The 21,103-nt window shown below is 43.5% G+C and overlaps 1 protein-coding gene across 15 annotated transcripts in view; it reads right to left on the reverse strand.

The window, feature by feature from the left end:
- Nucleotides 1-21,103, reverse strand: part of AOPEP (aminopeptidase O (putative)) — a 324,257-nt gene that overhangs the window by 247,522 nt on the left and 55,632 nt on the right. For all 15 annotated transcript variants that reach the window (XR_004319043.1, XR_004319045.1, XR_004319044.1 and 12 more), the window contains exons 4-5: nt 12,762-12,915; nt 4,985-5,230 (exon numbers count right to left, since the gene is read on the reverse strand). Coding sequence is in view for 9 of the 15 variants with exons in the window: in XM_032477459.1 (XP_032333350.1) it covers nt 4,985-5,230; nt 12,762-12,915 (400 nt within the window). In the remaining 6 variants the exon portion in view is untranslated. The remainder of the gene's footprint in view (nt 1-4,984; nt 5,231-12,761; nt 12,916-21,103) is intronic.

The following is a 21,103-nucleotide window of genomic DNA, read 5'->3' on the forward strand; positions in this document are numbered from 1 at the left end:
AAAGGAGCACAACTAGAAGGCTGAAAACAACAGGCCCTTTGTGCAAGCACGTTATGTTTTGCTGATCCTACTGCACATTGGCTGGGAGGTAGGAATAAACAGGACAACACCCTGTCTACCCCCAAGAGGAGGGAGCAGAGAGGGAGCCAGTTACGCTCATTCTTGGGCATGTATGTGCACACCGTTTATTCGCAAATTGAGGTACTTAAGAAAACTGGGCGCGCAACAGTCAGGGACTAGTATGAGCATTCAGAGAGCCTTTTATTGCACAATCAAATCTTTTAAGAACGAGCCACGTGTAATAGGGAGTTTCACGGTTTTTCTCTGCTGTAAATTACGTTGAAGGTATTTCAGTAATTGATCATTATTTCTCTGTACGCTTTACTTATCAGTCCTATTTTTGTTCAATCTTTGAAAAACTTAAAAATTAGGATGAGCAAACGTACAAGCGATGCCTCCCTCCCTGTGACCTGTTGTGTCAAAAAAGCTTACAAGGGCTCAATCAGCAGCCACGGGGGAAGAATTCGTAGTAATCTGACCCGTCTCCCTTCTCCACACAGGGAGTTGCCAGTCTGGGCGCCCAGTGCTCTGATGCCCCCTCAGTGGAGAATTCTCCTCAAGGACAGCAGATGCTAAGCCAAGTCAGGTTCCCACCAGCCGGTCACAAGATGGATATGTACCGCTGGTCCCCAGAAAACTGAGAAAAGATCTGACCTCTCTTGCAACTCTCATTGCATACACCGGACTGCGTGGACCATCAGTCATTTCCTGGTGCCCAAAATGAGTTAAGGAAAACCATTCTCAAAGCTCACTGCCCTCCAGCCACACTGGCCTTCTTTCTGCTTCTCTAGTCCATTGCAGTGGTTCCCGCCTTAGGGCCTCTGGACTTGAACTTCCCTCAGCCTGAGATGCTTTTCCACCAGATTATCACCAGGCTGGCTCCCTTGCCGCTTCAGCCTTTCTGCAAATGTCACTCTAAAGAAGCCTTTCCCTCCTCACCCTAACGATGCTACTGGTCCCCAGTCACTCTGCCACCACCTTCACTCTGTTTTCCTCATAGTTAACATCTTAATCATCTGTTTTTATGTATTTGTTTTATGTCTGTTCTCCCTGGCTAGAATGTAAGTTCCATGAGGACAGAGGTCTCAGCAGTCTTGTTCACCCCTGTGTCTTGGCATCTTAAATCCTACCTGGCACACAGTACGTGCTTAATAGAGATTTATTTTTAAGAATGAATAAGTGAATAAATAAACAGACAATGAACAGATGAACAAGACAATACAATCTGGTAAAGAACCACTGGGGAAAAGGTCAAAGCAGAATTCGTCACCTATTATCAACCACACTGCTGCCTTTTTTTTTTTCAATTTCCCACGAGGGACAGGGGGTGAGGCTATATGTGAATGGTAGAGTTTCGGGAAGCACAACTACAGAAGACACAGCAATTTTATGGTGCTTTAAACTTAAAGCCCTTCTGAAATGATTTGCAGGAGGTTCTTCAAATTTAAATAGAAGAGGAAAAAAAAAAAAAAAAAGAAAGTATTTGGCTGTCAGCAAGGTAGTTCTGCCAAGCTAATTATGCCCCGTGACATGTAATTGTGAACTGCTGAAAGACAAATGGTGATGCAAAGCATTTACTATAAACATACAGAGGTAAGACTGAGGTGTTAATTTTGAGGCAACTGTCGTAAATCTGGTTCCAGGATATTATTCCATTAACATTATTATTATTAGAACAAAGAGTAGTAAACATGATGGTGAACTCCTTTCATGTATTTCTTAATACCTAGGAAATCAGACTCACTAGTCAACCCCTGGCTGGGACGTCTGAGAAAACAGGAGGACACAATGAAAATGGCGGAATGTTAATTACACCAACACGAAGGAAGAGAGCTGTTCTATACATTGGAGAGTCATTTAAAATGCATTCTTATCTGCGTGTAGACACCAGAGAGCTCAATCCCAGAAAGGTACACTCTGTGGCTCCTCAGATGGCAGATTCATGGAAGGCAAAAGCAAAGTGAAACAAAAACAGAAAGCCCACACTTACTGAATGAGAGAAGGATGGGGATGGAACTGTCGATAGTGTCTTAGAGGCAAACTAGTCATTTTGCTCAAAATCAGCTTGGAATGAAAGTATCTCCCCCCTGGAATGGTGATTCAGAAAAGGGGGCAGGGGGTGGGAAGTAGTAACTCCTATTATATTAAAGGTGACAAAAATCATGAAGTGCAGTATTGATAAATGTTCTAGTTACTGCTATGTTTGAAAAGCACCCCAAGTTCTAAAATGTTGTGTATTTACAGCCTTATAAATTGATTTGTCACCATTATACATTCAAATTGTACAAATGTGTTTTTTTCTCACTTTACTGAAATATCAGAATCAGGCTCAAAAACAGACTCAGAGGAGAGTTTTAAGATTATTCATACGAACTATGATATGTAATATTTAAAATACAGTGAAATCATTATGGATATCATCCCAGAATATTTTAAACTCCTTAAAATGGTTATTAATAATCTACCCATTTGAGTTCATGTGGGAATGTTTAATGTCATCTACAAAAAAGGAACACTAAATTGGTATAAAATGTTATTCATTATGATTAAGACCTAGTCACAAAAGAAGTCCAGAGGTATGGAATTTATGATCTTACATACATGTTTATAAAATATGGACTCAGGAAAAAAACATTTAATTTACCAAGAAATCCTTTGATCTCTAGTGCATTACAACAACGAATAGGCAATGGATAGTTTCAGTGTGGAGGAATTTTTGAACAGCTCCTACTAGACTTGGGATTTTTCTATTCCTGTTTAGGGTAAAAAATTGACCTACAAGACTGCCATTTTTGCCCTCATTTGCTTTATAGAGCCCCAAGCAAAGCCTTGACCATAAATAAGGCAACAGGGCCCCAGGAGCCAGCCGAGTCATAAACCCCGCTCAGTCACATGTGGCTCAAGGTGTTGGGATCCCGAGAGAGTCAAGCCAAGCAAGTGGAATCAATTTAGGTCGGAGTTAGGAAAAACAGAGTGTCTCCCCGCCCCCAGCTGGCAGTGGAAGACGCCACAATCCCTGCTCCACTGTTCAAATACAGGGAACAGTAACTCAGCCCAGGAAAACATCTAGACCAGGACAGACTATTTCCACAGTCTAAAAAGAAGGGGGGGGAAAATGGTATTTGACAACCAGCCACGAATTTTTAAATGTACGGTTCTCCTGTTTTCAAGCATAAAAGCAGTCTTGTTGTTGCTAAGTTATTATCACCATCACATTTTTTGACATTTGTGCCCAGTACTATTTGGCTGTAGGGTACTTAGGCTTATTACTTAAAAAAAAAAAAAAAAAAAAACCAGAGTTAAGCATGTTTAAATCAATTTAAATATCTCAAAAAGCAGCAAACACACGGCCTACCTGCTCAGGCACGCAAACCTAAAAAGGACGCTTTACAGACCAGCCTTCAGGGCAACAAATTCTGATTTTGGCAGACTGGTGTCAGGAAGGAGCTATAGAAAATAAGTACGTTTCTCTGCATGAAAGATGATCTGCTTCTGGTTCCCTCAGGTCAGAACTTGGAACTGTGAGCAGACATGCCCCGAAAAACTGCAACTCTCATAAAGTGCTAAAAACTCCCAAATAAACACGGCCCCTCCAAACGGTATACAAATGAGAAACATTTAACGAACAGCCCTTCCTTCGCCAATAATTCTGCTCAAATTAAGTCCAGCAGACTCTTCAAAGGGACCAAAGAAGCCCCCTTGTTAAGACAAATTCTATATATAGACAGTCAAGACAATTACATGATGCACATCACCAAATACATATAATTATCTGAGTTTTTACATTCCCATTGTCTTTATGACCATAGGATAAAAATCGGTCTAAATGACCTTCTCAGACCTCCTCAAGGATTAAGACCAGCCAGCCAGCTTTTAAAAAGTATACGTATGTAGTAAAGATCAAAAGCAAATGTTCTGGTCAGTTCTTTTCTACTCATGGGTTTTACTAAGAATGTGTGCAGCTTTCAGGGAAAACACCACAAATGACAGCTGCTCAAAAGCATGGAAATTAACTGGCAGCAGGAATTTCCTTGACTAATAGGGAAAAACTTAAAGTCACATGTTTTGATGAGCTTATTTTTCCCATCCTTAGTCAAGCACATTCACTGTTAATGATTAAGGTTTTCAAACAGAAATAGAAGCAAGTAAAATCCTGAGTGCATAACCAGGTAAAACGCCGAGCGGAACGAGCTACCTCTTACTGAATGAACAGTGGCGTTAATGAATGAATTTTAGGCATAAATAACATACACGGAAAAGGCCAACTTGCAGGACCTGAGTTTCTATAGGAGCTGAATGGAGACAACAATAAGAATAATACATTTATTATATTAAAAAATAGTAACCAGACAAGTGACCCCCACCCCCGACTCCCCCTAGCGAGCCATCTGCTTTGAGCTGTTTTTCCAGCAGTGGTGATAGATTTACGCTGATCCATCCATAGTCTCTCTGACACAGGCGCTCTCAAGTTGTTGCCCTTGTGACCAGTGGGGAGAATGGATGAGACAGCTGGTCAGGATTACGCGAGCAGCCTGTGCCTCAGAACCACGTTGTGTTACCCTGCCCAGCACTCTGACCTTGGGCCCATAAGCATCACACTCTTACCACCTAAGCTAACCAGCCGCTGATCAGCCACCATCCAACATACATCACTCTAGGGGCACAGTGCGTTCTCAATCCCAGCAATGATGGGCGCTTTCTATTTTCAGGGCAATTGAATTGAGCCTATGACAGCCAAAGGCTCACACGTGGTGGAGTGCACACACGCTGTCCCTCAAGGCAGCAATGAGACATGTCCAAGCATGAGCAATCCTGGCCCTTCCCACCTAATCAAGTGACAGCGCTGACAGAGCTTTGGGAAAGCAAGAAATCAGCAAAGAATTTCCAAAGCATGCCCTCCAGGTGCCACAGCGGAACAACGTACCTGGCCATCCCCAGGCTTGGAAAGTTGGCAGGGACGATGAGTACATCCAGCCTGGAGAACGGGTGTGTTCCCAGGACGGAGTGCGCGGCCGCGAGGCAAGCAGGGACCAGCGGCAGGAGGGTCTCCTGGCAGGCACCCTGGAGGCACAGCGGGGCAAAGACCCGATGAGGGATGATCTCCTGGGTGGTGGCAGAAGCATTCTGGAAGCGGCACGGGTATTCCATGTGACCACAAATGCCAGCGTACCTGGGAACAATGCAAAATAAACAGATGTGCTTTATGGTAAATCAGTTTTATTCTTCTTGCCACGGAGATGAGGAACTCTCACGGATAGAGACAACTTCTAAGACGCAGTGGGTCTGATCGACTTAAAAGCAAAGGAGTCCATTTGAGACCTAGGCTTGTCCGCTTCTGTATGGTAGTAAAAAATTACCTTTCAAAATACTTACCAATTCTGAATTGACTATCTTCTAACCTAAGTGAAAGTGGTAATATCTTGTTTTAGAATAAACAGGGGGCGAAAACCTCCAAGACCCAAAACAACAAAACAACCCCCATCACAATAAAAAGCAATTCCTGCCCTCAGAGATGTGCATTTCCAATGCTCCGTTGAAAAAAAATCTCTAATTCAGGGACAGTTTGTAACTCGGAAAAGAAGGGACAGTGCAACCAAATTAAAGAATTCCATTCTGAAATGTCCTAGAATAAAAGATGTGGACTCAGTGATGAGTCATGTGAACCAAATGACAATACAGGTTCCAACTTTTCAAAAGAACTCAATCTGTTTTACTGAAAAGTAACCTCGGTGTTCTTTACAAAGGCCGTTCAGCATTGTGCTGTTAAGGAATACAGAAGCACTTGGATACAATATTTTCCCCCATCCACTTTCAATACAAATTTAACTGAATTAACCTTTTAAGGAAACAGATCAGAGCCCAGCCCACACCATTTGACTACTGCCAGTTACTCTGTCAAAGGTGGAGCTGAAAAAATTCCTAGAACCTGACTCAGAGGCCTCAAGAGAACTGAGCTACCCAAAGAAACCAACATCAAAGAAAACTCTATTTTTTTCACCTGTTAACACATCCTTTATTCAAACAGAATGGAAAATCCCCCTAATTTTAATTTACAAATTGTAATTCTAACTATAGGCACTTACCAGATTCATAACGAACACTGAAAAACCTTAAAAGGCCAGCCTGCCCCAATATGGGCAGACTGCAACAATAATTCCTCTCCAGATTTCTGAAGTGTCTTTCACCCACCCAAGGCCAGCACTGCCCAAGGAGATCCACGCAGCTGTGGAGATAAGCCTCACCCTCCACCAGCCTGGTACACAGAATACAGCTTCCAGCCCCACTGGCATTTCACCACAGTTTAGGGGAAGAAAAGTGGGTGGAGACCCCTAAACACGTCTGCCAGGATAAAGTGACAGGAGGAATATCATTGCTGACGTTAGATGCTAGCCGAAGTCCCTGGACTGATAACCGTGTTTTATGGAGAAAGAGAGTTAAGGAGCCTGTTGGTAAACATTTAACTGAAAAGGCCGCAATTGTCCACCCAATGCCCAGTACTGTGCTGGTGCATCAATCCAATCAAAGATTTTGTGAAGTGGAAAAAGTCATTTATTGGACTAACCACCACAATCCCTTTCCCTAATGTATTTACGTAGGTATATAATGTGCTATTGTAATTTAAGCTTGCGCTCTCTGTTGAAAAGCTATCGGAGCACATTAAATGACAGATCGCCATGCAGAGCATCTTCAGGACGAAGTTGGGATGTAAGTGTAAATGCTATCTATCGAAGCACCATTTTTCAAAGAGGCATTCCACTGGCCTGCGTGGAAATATACCATGGGGCAAGACTATTTCTTGCAGCCAAGAACCCAAAAGGTTTGAGAACAGCTTGGGGTAGCCAAAGATACACCCCCAAAAGCCACTTTGTTCAAAAGGGAAGGTGAGTTAAATTCCCTCTGGAGGCGAACGGCACTAGCCAGGGAGACGAAGGCTGTTCCAGTTGTGGGAATTAGCACTGTTGGTCACAACTGAAGCCTGGGAGAAAATGCAGGACTTCAAGGCAATGCAGCTATAATCAGGCTAAGTGTGACCACTAAGGCTCTCAATTAAAATGGAAATGGCACCAGGGAAGCCACACATGGGTTCCTACAGGGAGATCAGGGAACCTAGGATTCAGAGGCTGCTCAGATGGCCTAACTGTGACCTGAGGCAAGCAACTCAGCGTCTGGGGCCTCTTTTTCCTCATCTGTAACGTGGTCTCACAGCAGTGCCTGCTGGGGGAGGGGGGGAGCTGGGTGGAAAGGGGTTTGAGGGAATGTGTTGGGGTGACGGGACACCCTCTTACCTGGTTTAGGGTGTATACAACCATCAAAACTTCATCAAGCCAAACACTTAAGATCTGGGCGTTTTGCTGTATGTCAATTATACTTTAATTAAAAACAAACAAACAAAAACCCTAAAATGGTTTCTAAGGTTCCTTCTGGCACTATGATTCTATGACGACCCACCTCATGAGTTCCTCTTCACGCAATAGCCATGGTCCTGAAGTGGTGAGGCAGTATCGTACTTTCCTAAAGTCATAAGCAGTCTTTCACGGCACTAGCATTAACTCAAAGGTGCTATATCTTCCTTCCACACTAACCTCCAGTTATTCCTCTTTCTATATGTGCCTGCTCCAATAACCTCACAACATCATCAGCAAATCAAGAATTTGTAAATACCTATTCCTTCTGCCCAGACTCATAATCCAATTAAATATTTTAATAGGAAATGGTATCAATAGTATTTGATTTTTTTAAATTAATAGACTTTATTCTTTTAGAGCAGTTTCAGGTTCACAGCAGAATTGAGCAGCAAATACAGAGAGTTGGCACATAGCCCTCCCTTCCCACACACATATACTCCCCTGCCCTCAACATCCCTCATCAGTGTGGCTTATTTGGTACAATCGGTCAACCAACATGGGCACATTATTATCAGCCGAAGTCCACAGTTAATTAATAAATAATCTGTAGCACTAATGATAATAAGAATAATAATAATAACCCAACACAACTGCTACTGAACTTTTACTGTGTGCCAAGCACCATTCTGAACACTTCATACGCATTATCTCAATGAGTCCACAGGACATTCCTAAGGAGTAAGAACTGGTCTTTTCACCACATCGTGAGTCATCACAGGCTCCCCCCTGCTGCCCCTCCTTCTGCACAGACTTCATTATGCTTCCTGAGCAACTTGGGATGCTGGATTCTTCTCGAAGCTGAGGTCTGCTGCTCTGTGGTTCTCTGGCTTCCTGCTCTTCCTCGGAGTTGTTGCCCATCGATATTGTCAAGAGTGGGAAAGACTGGTGACATATCTGTTAGGCTGGTAAAGGACGGGAACCAGATCATTCGTTCCCTCTTACACAATTGCTGGGCTGAAATTATTGAGCAGGAGTTCTTTCTAAGGAGTAAGAGTGACCATGTTTCACTCAGAATCAGAAAATTGAAAATTGTCAAGGGGTTCCCCTTCAGCCATCCTCTTGTTTCAAGAAGGGGCTGTCCTGGAACCATCTGCCACAAATGTTTCCCTGTCACAGGTTCCAAAGGAGTCACTAGAGAAGTCTCCGTTGGGAATGCGAAGTCTTTGCTCACAGCCCCTCCCTCAGTTCAACCTGACAACTTAGTGTAACTGTTTCTGGCATTACAGGCACCTCACAGGGTGCTGCAGTGTACACACATATGAATGAATCTCCAACCCTACCTTTGAGGAGCTTACAGTTTCCTCGGGAGAAAAAAATTTTAAATTCTGAAAAGGACAGTGACACAGTTTCCACAATTTATTAACATAGTTTAGCAAGCAGAGTAGACGCCTGCTTACTGTAAAAATCACAAGTGTTCAAAATGCCACCACCAGCCTCCAATGAATTGTTGACAATGATGTCGAGAAACACAAGGATGTGGTAGTGTCTGGAAGCTGGATGTGTTTTCTTGGGGGCACTCAGTATACTGCCAAGCAAAAGCAGATATGTGCAATCAGAGACAGAAAGCCAAAAACCCCTGGGGGAGCAAGGGCTGGAGAAATTAAACCAGGCCAGGAAGGTGAGGAAAGGCTTCCCTCACACTGACGGGTGTGCTGGAAATTGGCATTTTCCCCATGATTTATATGTATCATTCCTTCTTTTCTAGAGTCTCAAAGAACTAGAAACAGGGCTCATCCTCCAAAGTCCGCAAGGGAAATTTTCATCCACTTCACAGCTCTAAAGAAGACCTCTTCCCCCACCAGTCCTCCCCTTCTTTAGGATGAGCAGCCTCAATGCCTTTTCTTCTTCAGGGTGCCTGCTTTCCGTGCTTTTCATCATTTTTTTGCTGAGTCCTCTGGCCTTTTCCAAGTTTCTGTAAACTGGACAGCCCCCAAATGAAGACAACACTTTTACAAAGGCCTTGAGAGGTTAAACATAATACAAAGATTCCCCTGTGGCTGGAGAAGGTCATACTGCAGACAAATAAAAGTGATAAACTTTCAGAAGTTTACCTAAGTGCCTTTCTGCTGACATATTTACTAGCACGCTCACCCGGAATGGGCTAGAGCGTGTGTGGAACTGGCGCGGGAAGAGGGACTGCTCTGCCCATAATTTAACTCACATGGACACTGATCAAAAGTTTAGTGACCAATACTCTGGCCAAATTTCTGGGACCCAGATGAACACTTCAGGCAAATGCAAGCCTGTGGTATTACAAGGCCCCTGTAAAAGCTACATGTACATGAATTGAACTGGTGGTCTCAGGAAGGTTTGAAGTAGAAAAGGGTTGGTGTTGGGGTGGGGGGGTTGGGGGAGGCAAGGGGACCAGATGTGAACATAACCAAAAACACCACTGCAGTTGGCACCTCAGAGCACCTTTGTTGGCAACCTTAGCATGGAGCCAAAGATTTAATGGCTAAAAGCACAAAGCCACCCTCTGATGACTAAAGACAGCACACAGGAAGCACGCAGCCAGGAAGGATTAAGCAAATGTAAGCTATTATTTTATCAGCAGTACATTTCTGATGGACAAGCACAGTGATAAATGAAGGGAAAACTTAGTCATAGCATGTCAGACATGGAAGGGAGTGTGGGAAGGACCCCATCCCCCAGGCCCCGCCTCACGTGGCCATTCAAGGACGTGCTTCCCTGGAGTGGCACTTTGACCTCTCTCCACCACCGAGCGGATTGGCTTGCTACTCTGGGCTTTCTCTTTCTTAACTGGCTTGCCCACAGAGGGCTTACTTTTTGGCTGTTAGGCAGCCTGTGTGCATCTGTGTTGTGGAGGCTGGCGGAGGTCCAGCTTGGTCGGTAACTGGGTGGGTAAGTCTGTTCAATTTGGAAATGAAACATTAGAAAGCCCTTTGCAACTGTGCACCTGAGCATTCCCTCAGTCCAGCTTCTGTCAATAATAAAACTTTTATTTTGCTCTCCTGTCAGTTTCTCAACTGGTTTCTCAAATTGAACTCAGAAGACCAAAAGAGGAGTCAGATTTACCCCTTCCCCTAAACCTCAACAGGAATTTCAGACACCATCTCTGCCCAGAATCCCCACTTGATCTGGCCAGATCCTTCTCCCTTCACAATCATGGATACGGGAAAAGGGAAAAGCCAATGCAGTTATTCCTGGGCAGCACACAGAGCACACGAGGAATGGCCCCTGCCCCCTCCCCTCCTCGTATCTCCGGGAATATGGCGAGAGGGACAAATAACCGATTTCTGCCTTTGCCTTCTCCTGGCCTTCCTAAGGCACACATTTTTCCATGCACACCTCCCCTAACACTCCATCAGCCCTGAGGGTGCCAAAGAAGAGCTCAGTGCCCCTTTACCACAAAGAACCTGAGAACCTCAAACAGAGCCTTTATCCTACAGAACAGGGGGATACGGCTTGCCCAGATGCACATACCCAGTCGGCAGGAATGGCACCTTCAGCCTCAAAGGCCGAGATCACAACTTCCGTTTCCTGTGCCCACGTGACACACACTCCAGTCGATACCGGCCGCTCAATCACGGCGCTGACTCTCAGGTGAGAAGGTACATCAGACTCCAGGTGAGGCGTGGATGCTACATATAGTTTTGAAAAGTCCCCAGGCAAGATTCTAAGCCACGTCTCTAGAAGGTCAAACCCAGGTGTGAATCCAGGTATCTGAGCTCAGTAGGGGTAGGAAAAGGACTGAGAGGCTGCCTGAAGTGTCAGTATCTTTACCTGAAAAACAGAGATAATAAAACCTGTCTATCTTAGAAGCTTATCACTCAGGACTAAGATCACATTTAGATCAAGACTTTCCCTGATGGCAGACATCCAATGGCTTCTGTATCAATTCAGCGTAGGCTAGGATATGCTGCAGTAATAAATAATCCGGGTCTCAGGGGCTTAACACAAAAAGGTGTATTTCTCACACATATCCAGCCCACAGTGGATCCAAGTGACTCTCCAGGGCACCTGCCCTCCCCTCCTCAGAAATCTGGGCTGCCTGCAACTGTAAAAGGAGGCCTACTCTGTGATCTCGGTGCCGGGGAAGAGAGGGCCAGAGCATCTCACAAGCAATTAAATGTTCTCCCGTGAAAGTAACATATGCCACTAATGTCCACAATCCTCTTCTTCCCTCAAGAGTGCGTAAATAAAATCCAACATGCAACCTAGGATCCTCTGTATAGCTCAGGGCAAATAGTCCAAAATAGGGCAAGTTCTGAGCAGGAAGTAGAAATTACCTCCCTGCTTGTGAAAAGCAAATGCAGGCAGTGAGACGTGCCTATGTTACGAGAGGCCTCAATGGCTTCATCTCCTAAGGATAACCAACCACTGTTGTCACTGTGGTCAGAGTGACAGCACATAGCAAAATAAAGCCAACACAAAAGGAGTCTGCACTAAGAGCGTACCTTAGTTGGTTTTCAAGGATGAACTAGGCATCTGTACCATTGCTCTGGGTGTTCCCCACCACAAGGCACCGACCCAGTGACTTTCTGTAAACTGAGGTGGGTGTCAAAGTCCTGGAGTCAAGCATGAAGCAGCAATGCAGTTAGCGCACTTCTGCGCCTCTTAAATGCACTCTCCCCCCTTGCGGCTCTGAAAACTAGGAATAGTTGAACGTCCGGGGAGGCTGTAAGTGAACATTCAAAAGCCAATACTAACTTTTAAAAACCTTAAACTGATTTTCTCTGATCTACCCTGAAAAAGAAGAAATTGCTACTGGAGTTGACAGAGCCCTGACCCAGCAAGATTCTCAGAATCCAGTGGCCTCCTGACAGCTCCCCTGTGTCGTGTGCTCCTAAGGAGGCTGACTCCCCCCACTGAGGGGGGGCTGCCCCTCCAAATGCACTGCCAACAGCAGTCACTGGAGCCAAAAGAGCAGAGTGGCCGCAGAGCAACTCACCAGACAAGCAACTTCTTTTTATTAAGTTGTATTTTTGAACAAATAAGCACTGAAAGCCAAAGTCAAAAGGCGTAGGAGCAGAGAAAGTATTGAACCTGAGGGTTCTGTTGACTTGACCAAATGCATAAAAGTATTTCACCTGTCTCCACAGAGGATGTCATGCATATTTCTTTTCTTTTCTCTTTCTATCTGCATAAACAACATGCCCACATTTCTGCCTCTTGACTCTCTTCTTTCCCTCCCAGGAGGGCTTTTCCTGCTTTGATTAATCATATTTTGGTTTAGTTTCTCAGCAGGGATGACTCACATTCCCAGTGCTTGGAATAAATGCATCATACTGCTCCCTCAAGTGTTTGTTTTTCAGCAAGTTCCCAAATACAGACCTGAAATCAGCCTCGGAAGGTGAGAAGGATCTCTCTGTTGCCAGATCATTTGATGAGCAGGTCTCTGGCTTCATTTCTGTCCAGGACCCCACTGCAATTGTGAAGGTGGAGGCTGGCATCGGCATGGTTACGTAGTAATGCCAGCTTGAGCATCCTGGAAACAGGAGGAGAAAAATATAATGAGGCCAATGTATGGTTTCGGACCTTACTCTCTCATTTCTCTTCAGGCACTTGAAGAGCTTGTGTGCTAAGTTGGTATGAGCTAATTCTTGGAGGTGGGTCATGTCAACTGAAGGGGCACTGCTCGAGGTCTCAGGGAAAGCAGAAGAGAGACGATGAATTCAGAGCAGATCCAAGAGGTCTGGACCTCTTCCAGGGATCAGTTTGAAGCCTTTCAAGTGAAGCTATAAATAAAGGGTGGTGGTTGAAGTGGTCACTAATAGCCACAAACACATAAGGGCACAGACTGCTGCTATGGAGTCAAGAACATGTCTTATCCTATTTCCTAGCACAGTACTTGGCATTTAAAAAAAAAAGAAAAAAAAGATGCTCTGTTAAATGAATGAATGAATGAGTGAATGAACAAATGAATGATTACTTCTGTGCTGCTAAACTACTTTATCTAAATTCAATTCAAGTCAATCCAAAATGGATATAGTTAAAAAAATAAAATAAAAACAGTGAGACTAAGGAAAGAAAGTAGCTGGCTTTTAGTCCCAACCCTGAAACGACTTATCTGTGGAAGTTCAGGTCTTATCCTTCATCCTTTTTATCTGTAAATGTACCAGGGGTGGTCCCCATTCCTCATTAAGCAGATGAAAAACAGGCCTAGAGAGGTTCAGTGGAGCCAAGCACTCCCAGCTGGTTTGTAACAGGACTGGAATTTGTAGCTGGGGCTCCCTACCACAGTCAAAGGTGTGTCTCCATTTAGTCCAAGCTGTGGAGAAGAGTTTTCCCAAAGGAACAAATAACTGATAACTCATAACACCATGCTTCCTTTCTTCTAAGATGGGAAAATGATTTTAATGTTACTGAAATCTGAATGTGTCATTCAACATGATTTAACAAAGTATTTTTTCTGAGCATCTGCTATAAATTGATTTTGCATCTTCAGGGCAGCCGGCATCACCTCACATTATGAACACAGTCCTCCACCCCTCATGTTCCCATGGGGAGGACTTCCGCTAGGGTACCACGCCAGCCTCTCTCTCAGCCCCTTCTGACTCCTCTGGAGGAGCTACTTACGGAGTAGCCTATGTTTGTCCAATTCGATCAGTGAGTGAAGAAGAAGTCAGATTCAGGGTCGAAATATCAACATGCCTATATTGGCCAGCAGAACAAAGAGCTTTACCCATAAAAATCAATAATAGATTAGATTTTGACCCCCGCCCCCCTTATGCTTAGCTTTCTATCTCTCAACTAATTCTGAACTAGGAAGGTTAGAAGGGGTCATTATTCATTAACCTCTGAAATTCTACCAACTTAGATCCGAAATGTATTATAGAACTCCTCTAATGAAAAACAAAATTTTCAATAGGAAACAAAGACTTAAACTTAAGCCAAGAATAAATATGATGTCAGGTTTGAATAAATATGCTATGATCTTAAGTTTGGAAGTCATTAGAGGAGACACTTGAAGAAGGGCATGCTGCTGGAAACCCATCACAGAGGTACCATTCTCTCCAAGTGGCTGGTAAGTTTGCTGCTGCTTCTGGAATCAGAATGGACACTCCTGAGGTCACTTTCTCCATAGCTGACTAAGAAGCTGAAGGCATGCTCCTCTTTAAAGAGACAATCAAATCCAGTGATGCTGGAGACAGTCTGGTGATGTGCTTGGCTTCCTTCTACTGGGCTTGAAGGAAAACCAGAACTTTAGAAAGAATCGCTGCTGTGATCCCAAGCCAGGAAGAAGGTAGAGCCAGTCCTAGCATTCTTGATAAAAGCCTGACATGGATCTGACGTGACATGCTGCCTCACTGGCCCACCTCCCTCATTCTTCTGTCTTCCCAAACTGCCTCATTCTCTGCAACCTCATGCCTCCCCATGGTTGCCCCATGAATAACTTCAGTTTGGACTGGACAACACAGTGAGAGCTGGCACTAGTTGAGGGGAGATGGAGATGGAAGAAGAGGACAGCAAGTGTGATTAAGGAACTAAATCCTCTGAATTGCCTTGGCTTAAAAGAGAAATCTCTAATAACGAGACTCTGTTCGTCAAAGGGCTGTGGTCTGGTCTTTCTTTCTCTATAACATGTCTTGGAGTGTTTACCATCGGTCACTGAACTTTCCTTTTAAAAACTTCAGCGGGGAGGATACAGCTCAGTGGGATGGTGCGTGAGGTCCTGGGTTCAATCCCCAGTACCTCCATTAAAATAAATGTAAATAAATAAATACATAAACCAATAAAAACTTTAGACCCTTGGGAGTTCAGTAAATAGACAGCAACAGTGAGGCTTTCAGGTAAAAATGTAAGATTGAACACATATCTAATAAGCACTTAAGATCCAAAATATATAAGAAACTCACACAACTCAATAAGCAAGAAAACATAATCCTATTTAAAGAATGGGTAAAGACCTAAATTGCTTTCTCCCAAAACCCAATTAAAGGACAGTAAAAGGAATTTTTTAAAGGTATAAACCAAAAAGAACAGGGAGAATAAAATAAGAGATAATAACTGCGAAATACTGGGAGCTAGAACAGAGACGGAAAAGCAGCGACTGACGCGGCAGAGCAGAACCCTAAGTGAGCAGTGAGAAAGAGAAGACCTCATTGTACCCCTAAGAAGCCCCAAAAAGGCTGGAGGTAGAAGAGGTACCAAACTAAGCAGGACTGGCTGAATGACTAAGAAGGGCTTAGATCCCCAGAGGGCCTCCCCTACTCCCCACACTGGGGCTTTCCAACCACTTCCCACAGAGACCAGCAAATAACTGGAGGCTTATTTTCTAGAGAATAAAAGAGAGGACCTCTAGGGGAGAATAGCACAGTTGAAGGCAAATAAATCAGATTAAATGAACATATGCATATCAGATGCTAAGACCGCCAGCCATCCTCCCTTATTGGGCTCCCAGAACACTGACAACCAGGCTTTTACCCTCCAGACAGAAGAATGAAAAAAAGCTGACCACCCCAGGAGAAGACAGCTAAGGATACTGACATTGGAAATACACTACGATCAGCCTATGACGAAACTTAACAGTTGGCAAGCCCTATGCATTCACTCAGAGTTCCAACTGGCACTTTATTCCCTTACTCCTAAATGCCTACAGACAATTAAGGACCTCCAGGCATCTTTAGAAAGCCCCTAATGCAAAACTCAAAAGAGACCAAAACAAACAGAAACAAGCAACTTGGAGGACAGTGACCATACAAGGAGAAGAAAACTTCAGAAAACACCAAACAGATACACACCAAGAGTTAAGAGAATTTATTGCAGTGTTGAAACAAGAACAGTGTAAGATTTAAAAAGAGCATTCCAAAGTAAAGAGAATTAAAAACATGATAGAAGAAAAGAAAAACTCACTAACAGGAGCAAGATGGAATATAAGGCTGAGGAAATCTCCCAAGAAGGAAAGAAAGAAAGAAAGAAAAGAAAAAAAGCCAAAAAGATGAAGGAAAAATAGAAGCCCAGTTCATGAGGCTCAATGTCCAAGCAACAGAAGCCCCAGGAAAAGACAACAGAGAAAACAGAAGGGCTGAAAACTGTCAGTTAAACAATTCAAGAAAATTTCCCCAAATTTAAGGGACCATGAGTTTCCAGACTGAAAGGGCACACAATACCCAGGACACTGGGTATAAATCACCCAAATCATGACACATCATTGTGAGATTTAGAATCCTGGGGATAAAGACAAGCTCCTACAAGCTTCCAAAAAGAGAGAGAAGACAAAAATTATACACAATAGGGACACTTTCAGACATGCAAAGTTTCAAAAACGAATTCACCTCCCACACATCCTATTCTCTGGAAGCTACTAGAGTGTATAAGATATGCTTCAAAAGGAGGCAGTAAACCAAGTAAGAGGAAGACAGACGGTCCAATGCAAGAGAGACACAAAGGGCACCCAGAGAATGACAGGGAAGGGCCGTCCCAGGAGCCAGCTGTGCGCCCACCAGAGAGGGTGACCCACGCCCTGCAGGGCAGGCTATAGGGCCCCAGACGGACTGCCTCAGGGAGATGAAATTGAGGGAAAGCTTGATGGACCTGAGCATCTTCAAAGATTTAAGCAACTTTCAAAAAGTCTGGGGCTGGTAAATAACATGTAAAACCACGCAAACGAGAAGAGCAAACAATAGGACAATTATTAACTCCATGAAAAACTCACATGGTGTACAGAAATAATAATGTAATCAAAATTTCACTACAAGACTCAGTTCTTAATAACAAAGAGACAATAATATAAATGGAAGCCATTGATCTAATCAAAGTTATGATATTAATTACATTGGGAAGATGAGGTTTTGGGGTGGGAGGGGAAGAGAGCTAAATCCTTATCTGTCATAGTAGGAAGATTGACCCTGAACAATCAAGCATCTTATTGAATGACATGTAGATATTTCTCTAAAGGAGATACTCAAATGGCCAACAGGCACATGAAAAGGTATTCAACATCTCTAATTATCAGGGAAACACAGATCAAAACCACAATGACCTATCACCTCACCTATTAGAATGACTATTATCAAAAAGCCAAGAGATAAGTGCTGGTGAGGATGTGGAGAAAAAGGGAATCCCTGTGTACTGTTGATGGGAAGGTAAATTTGTGCAGCCACTATGGAAAACATTACGGAGGTTCCTAAAATTTTTTTTTTAAATAGAACTACATATGATCAAGCAATTCCACCTCTGGATATATACTTGAAGGAAATGAAATCACTACTTCAAAGATGTCTGCACCCCATGTTCACTGCAGAATTATTCATAATAGCCAAAACATGGAAACAGCCTTAGCCCCCAACGACAGATGAACGGACAGAGAAAATGTGATACACACACACACATACAGACAGATGGACACAGAGGAATATTATTCAGCCATTAAAAAGAAGGAAATCCTGCCATTTGCAACAACATGGATGTAACTTGAGGGCATTATACCAAGTAAAATAAGTCAGACAGAAACAAATACAGCATGATCTCACTTATATGTGGAATCTTAAAAAAAAAATACATAGAAATAGAAAGTAGATTGGTAGCTGACAGGGGTGGTGGGTAGGGGGCAGTTGGGGGGAAATGGGTGAAGGTTTCAAAGGGTACAAGCCGCCAGTTATAAGATGAATAAGTTCTGAGGATGTAATGTATAGCATGGTGACTACAGTCAACAATACCGTGTATTTGAAAGTTGCTAAGAGAGTAGACCTTAAAAGCCCTCCCCACCACACAACAAAATTAAGTAACTATATGAGGTGATGGATGTGTTAACTAGCCTTAGGAGGTACTCATTTCACAATATATACACATATCAAATTATCACAGTGAACACCTTGAACTTACAAAATGTTACATGTTAATCATAAAGCTTGGGGAACAAAAGAATGAAACATTATGCACAATAGGCTTTCTCCTCATGTTCTGCATTGAACTTTTCAGCTGATTTTTTGCTGCCCCTCTGGGTCTTGTACCATCCATCTAGCACATGGGCAAGATGAGACTTGTGGAAACAGCAGGGACTGAAACTGCTTTCAAGAGAGAACACTGCTGATGTTCTCAGAGGTGTCTGTTAGACTCCTGCTCCAGGTTGTGGAGAATCCGCACGGAGAGCCCCCTCAGCGCCTTTATCAGAACGTCTGTACCCTCAAGGTGATGTGGGGCTGGCACTGGGAGCCACAAAGCGACAAAGCAACGTGGCAGGGGACTGGAATGAGATTAGCAACGAATAAAAAAACAGTCAGAATGCTTGAGTTTGGGAGTGAGATAGCAAAGGTGAAAACGGAAGCCAAGTCAAGTCCAACAACCATAGTTTACAATTGCCATGCTCCCTGCACAGTCTTCCTGGGAAGTTAAACAATAGAAAAGGATTTGGGGGAAATGCATTGAAAATATCCCCTAACCCATATTTTAAATGTTCCAGATGATTTTCTCCTCTACAGCTTCTAGGCTTTTTATTTTTTTAAGATTCTTCTACTTCTTGGAGCTCATTTGGAAGGCACTGTTTAATACTTCAAGCTTTTAAAGCAAAACAAGTTTTCTAGACTGCCAAGTGACAGTTAACAGGGGCATATCACTAGGCTGGGCCACATTAAGAACTGGCCAGGAGCTCCCTTCCTGAAGACCCCAGTTGGACTCTTCTCAGAAGCTTCTCAAAGGTCCAGTCATGGCCTTCCTGCCCGACCCTGGGTAAATCTGGAGCCCGTGCTGAGACAACTGAATGTTTCCAGGGCTCTGGGGGGCCCCCTCACTACCTCATTACTATGAGGCCGTGTCTAGTCTCCTCACTTGGTAGGGAATTCTCTTTTGGGTTGTCTGTTCATGGATTATTCCACTGAGCCCAGTCTTGCCTGAACACTGCCCACTGCCATAGGGAGGTAGCTGCTCAGGGAATACCTAACCTCGTCTTCAAACCAGACTGTCAAAAAAAAGTGCAAAGAACAAGGTGGGAACACTGCCCCAGAAAGCAGAGCACAATTCCAAAGACAAAGAGAAACTGATGTCTGGATTATCTATTGTTTGGGATAAGCCTACCTTGCAAGGAAAACTGACGGGAGTTTGTTCCTTTTGAATATGCCCATTGATTGAGTTCCAGCTCTGGAATCTGATTGCTAGGGTTCAATTCCCTGATTCACATTTACCAGTTTGAGCACATCGCTTAATCTCTCCATGCATCAGTTTCCTCATCTATAACACGGGCATAATCATAGTCTCTACCTCATAGGATTATGTGAGGATTAAGACAGATAATACATAGAGAAATCACCACGCATAGCGAAACTGGCACATAGTAAGTGCTGAAGAAATGTTAACTGCTGTCATCTTTACAGCTGCCTCCCCCTGTTGCTTGGGCTGACTTTCTGGAGGCAGAGACAAAGAATGCCGAAGGTATGGCTGCCACATGTGCACTGAAGCCTGTGGCCTGATGAGGCCCACATATGGGGTTTCAGGTTGAATGGCATTAAAACACTGTGCACACAAAGCAATCCATTTAAAGGAGAATGACAGCCCAAAGGGGGCATCCTGTATGACTTCATATAGAATGGGCCATTTGGAGACTATTTAAATAGTGTTTACTTTAAATGAGCCATCCTCGGTGAAATAGACAGTGAATGCCTTCATTTTGCTTTTTGATTCAATCCACTTGCCCTAGACTCCCTCGCTACACCAGCTGCAAAACAAAGAGAACACGCTGTACTTGAATTAACCCAGAGTTTTTCCTCTGCAGGGTCCAGGAGCCCATCACAGCACTGGCTGATTTCATGGCCAGGCCGGGATTCATTAGCAAGGCGCACGGGGAGGGGGGCGGTAGGAAGGGGCCCCAGGAAGTGGCGCTCCCTAAGTGTGCAGGCTCGAGCAGCCACCCGGCTCGCCTCCCTCCTAGGGCCTCCTCGAAAACTTCCCGAAAGCCTCCGCGCCACCTTCTCAAACTGGAACTTACTTGGGGGAGAAAATTCTTACCCTTTAATTGTCTCACTAGTAAGACAGCTGTATCACAGATTGTTCTCATAAATACGAGAGCAGCTGCTGTAAGATCCAAATAGACACTTTCATCTCCGAAACAGGGCTAAAGTTTTCCTTAAAGGTGACTGACTGCCTGGGTTTTTTGTAGGTATGATAAGGATTTGAAATGGGTAACTTTTTAGATTGCAAATGTTGCAAATACTTATAACTAGAGAGTGTTAAAACAATTACTTTAATTATTTTCTTCATATACTATTTTAAAAAACTGTCCTATGAGTAGTTTTGAAGATTCTATCTTTAAAGGGAGGAAAAGTGGAGAGAAAAAAAGGAAGAATGTGAGAGTAGCCCATTTATAGGAGGAAAGAGAACCTTGTATGCTAAACCTGTGGAAAAACCTTGCTAATTATTTGAGAAAATCATTTTTACAAAAAGAAAAAATTTTAAGAGAAAAATATCAAGATACTGTAGTTATTTTTACACATCAATCATGCCTACTAATAGTAAATTAAGTACAAAATTAATGGAACATCATTGTCCTATTCTTAGGGGAGTCTTGGATAAACTCACTCAGCACACACCAGAGGCACAGCCACACCAGGCAAACACTCTGTTTCCACAAAGGCAAAAGCAGATGATTTATCTCTGCAAAGTTAAGCATCTTACACAATTTCTTGCTTTTAAAGAGTTATTGTTTCAATGAAAATTAAAACAGGTGCTTAAGTCCTTCCTAT

Source organism: Camelus ferus, chromosome 4, assembly GCF_009834535.1.
Source record: "Camelus ferus isolate YT-003-E chromosome 4, BCGSAC_Cfer_1.0, whole genome shotgun sequence".
Lineage (NCBI taxonomy): Eukaryota > Metazoa > Chordata > Mammalia > Artiodactyla > Camelidae > Camelus > Camelus ferus.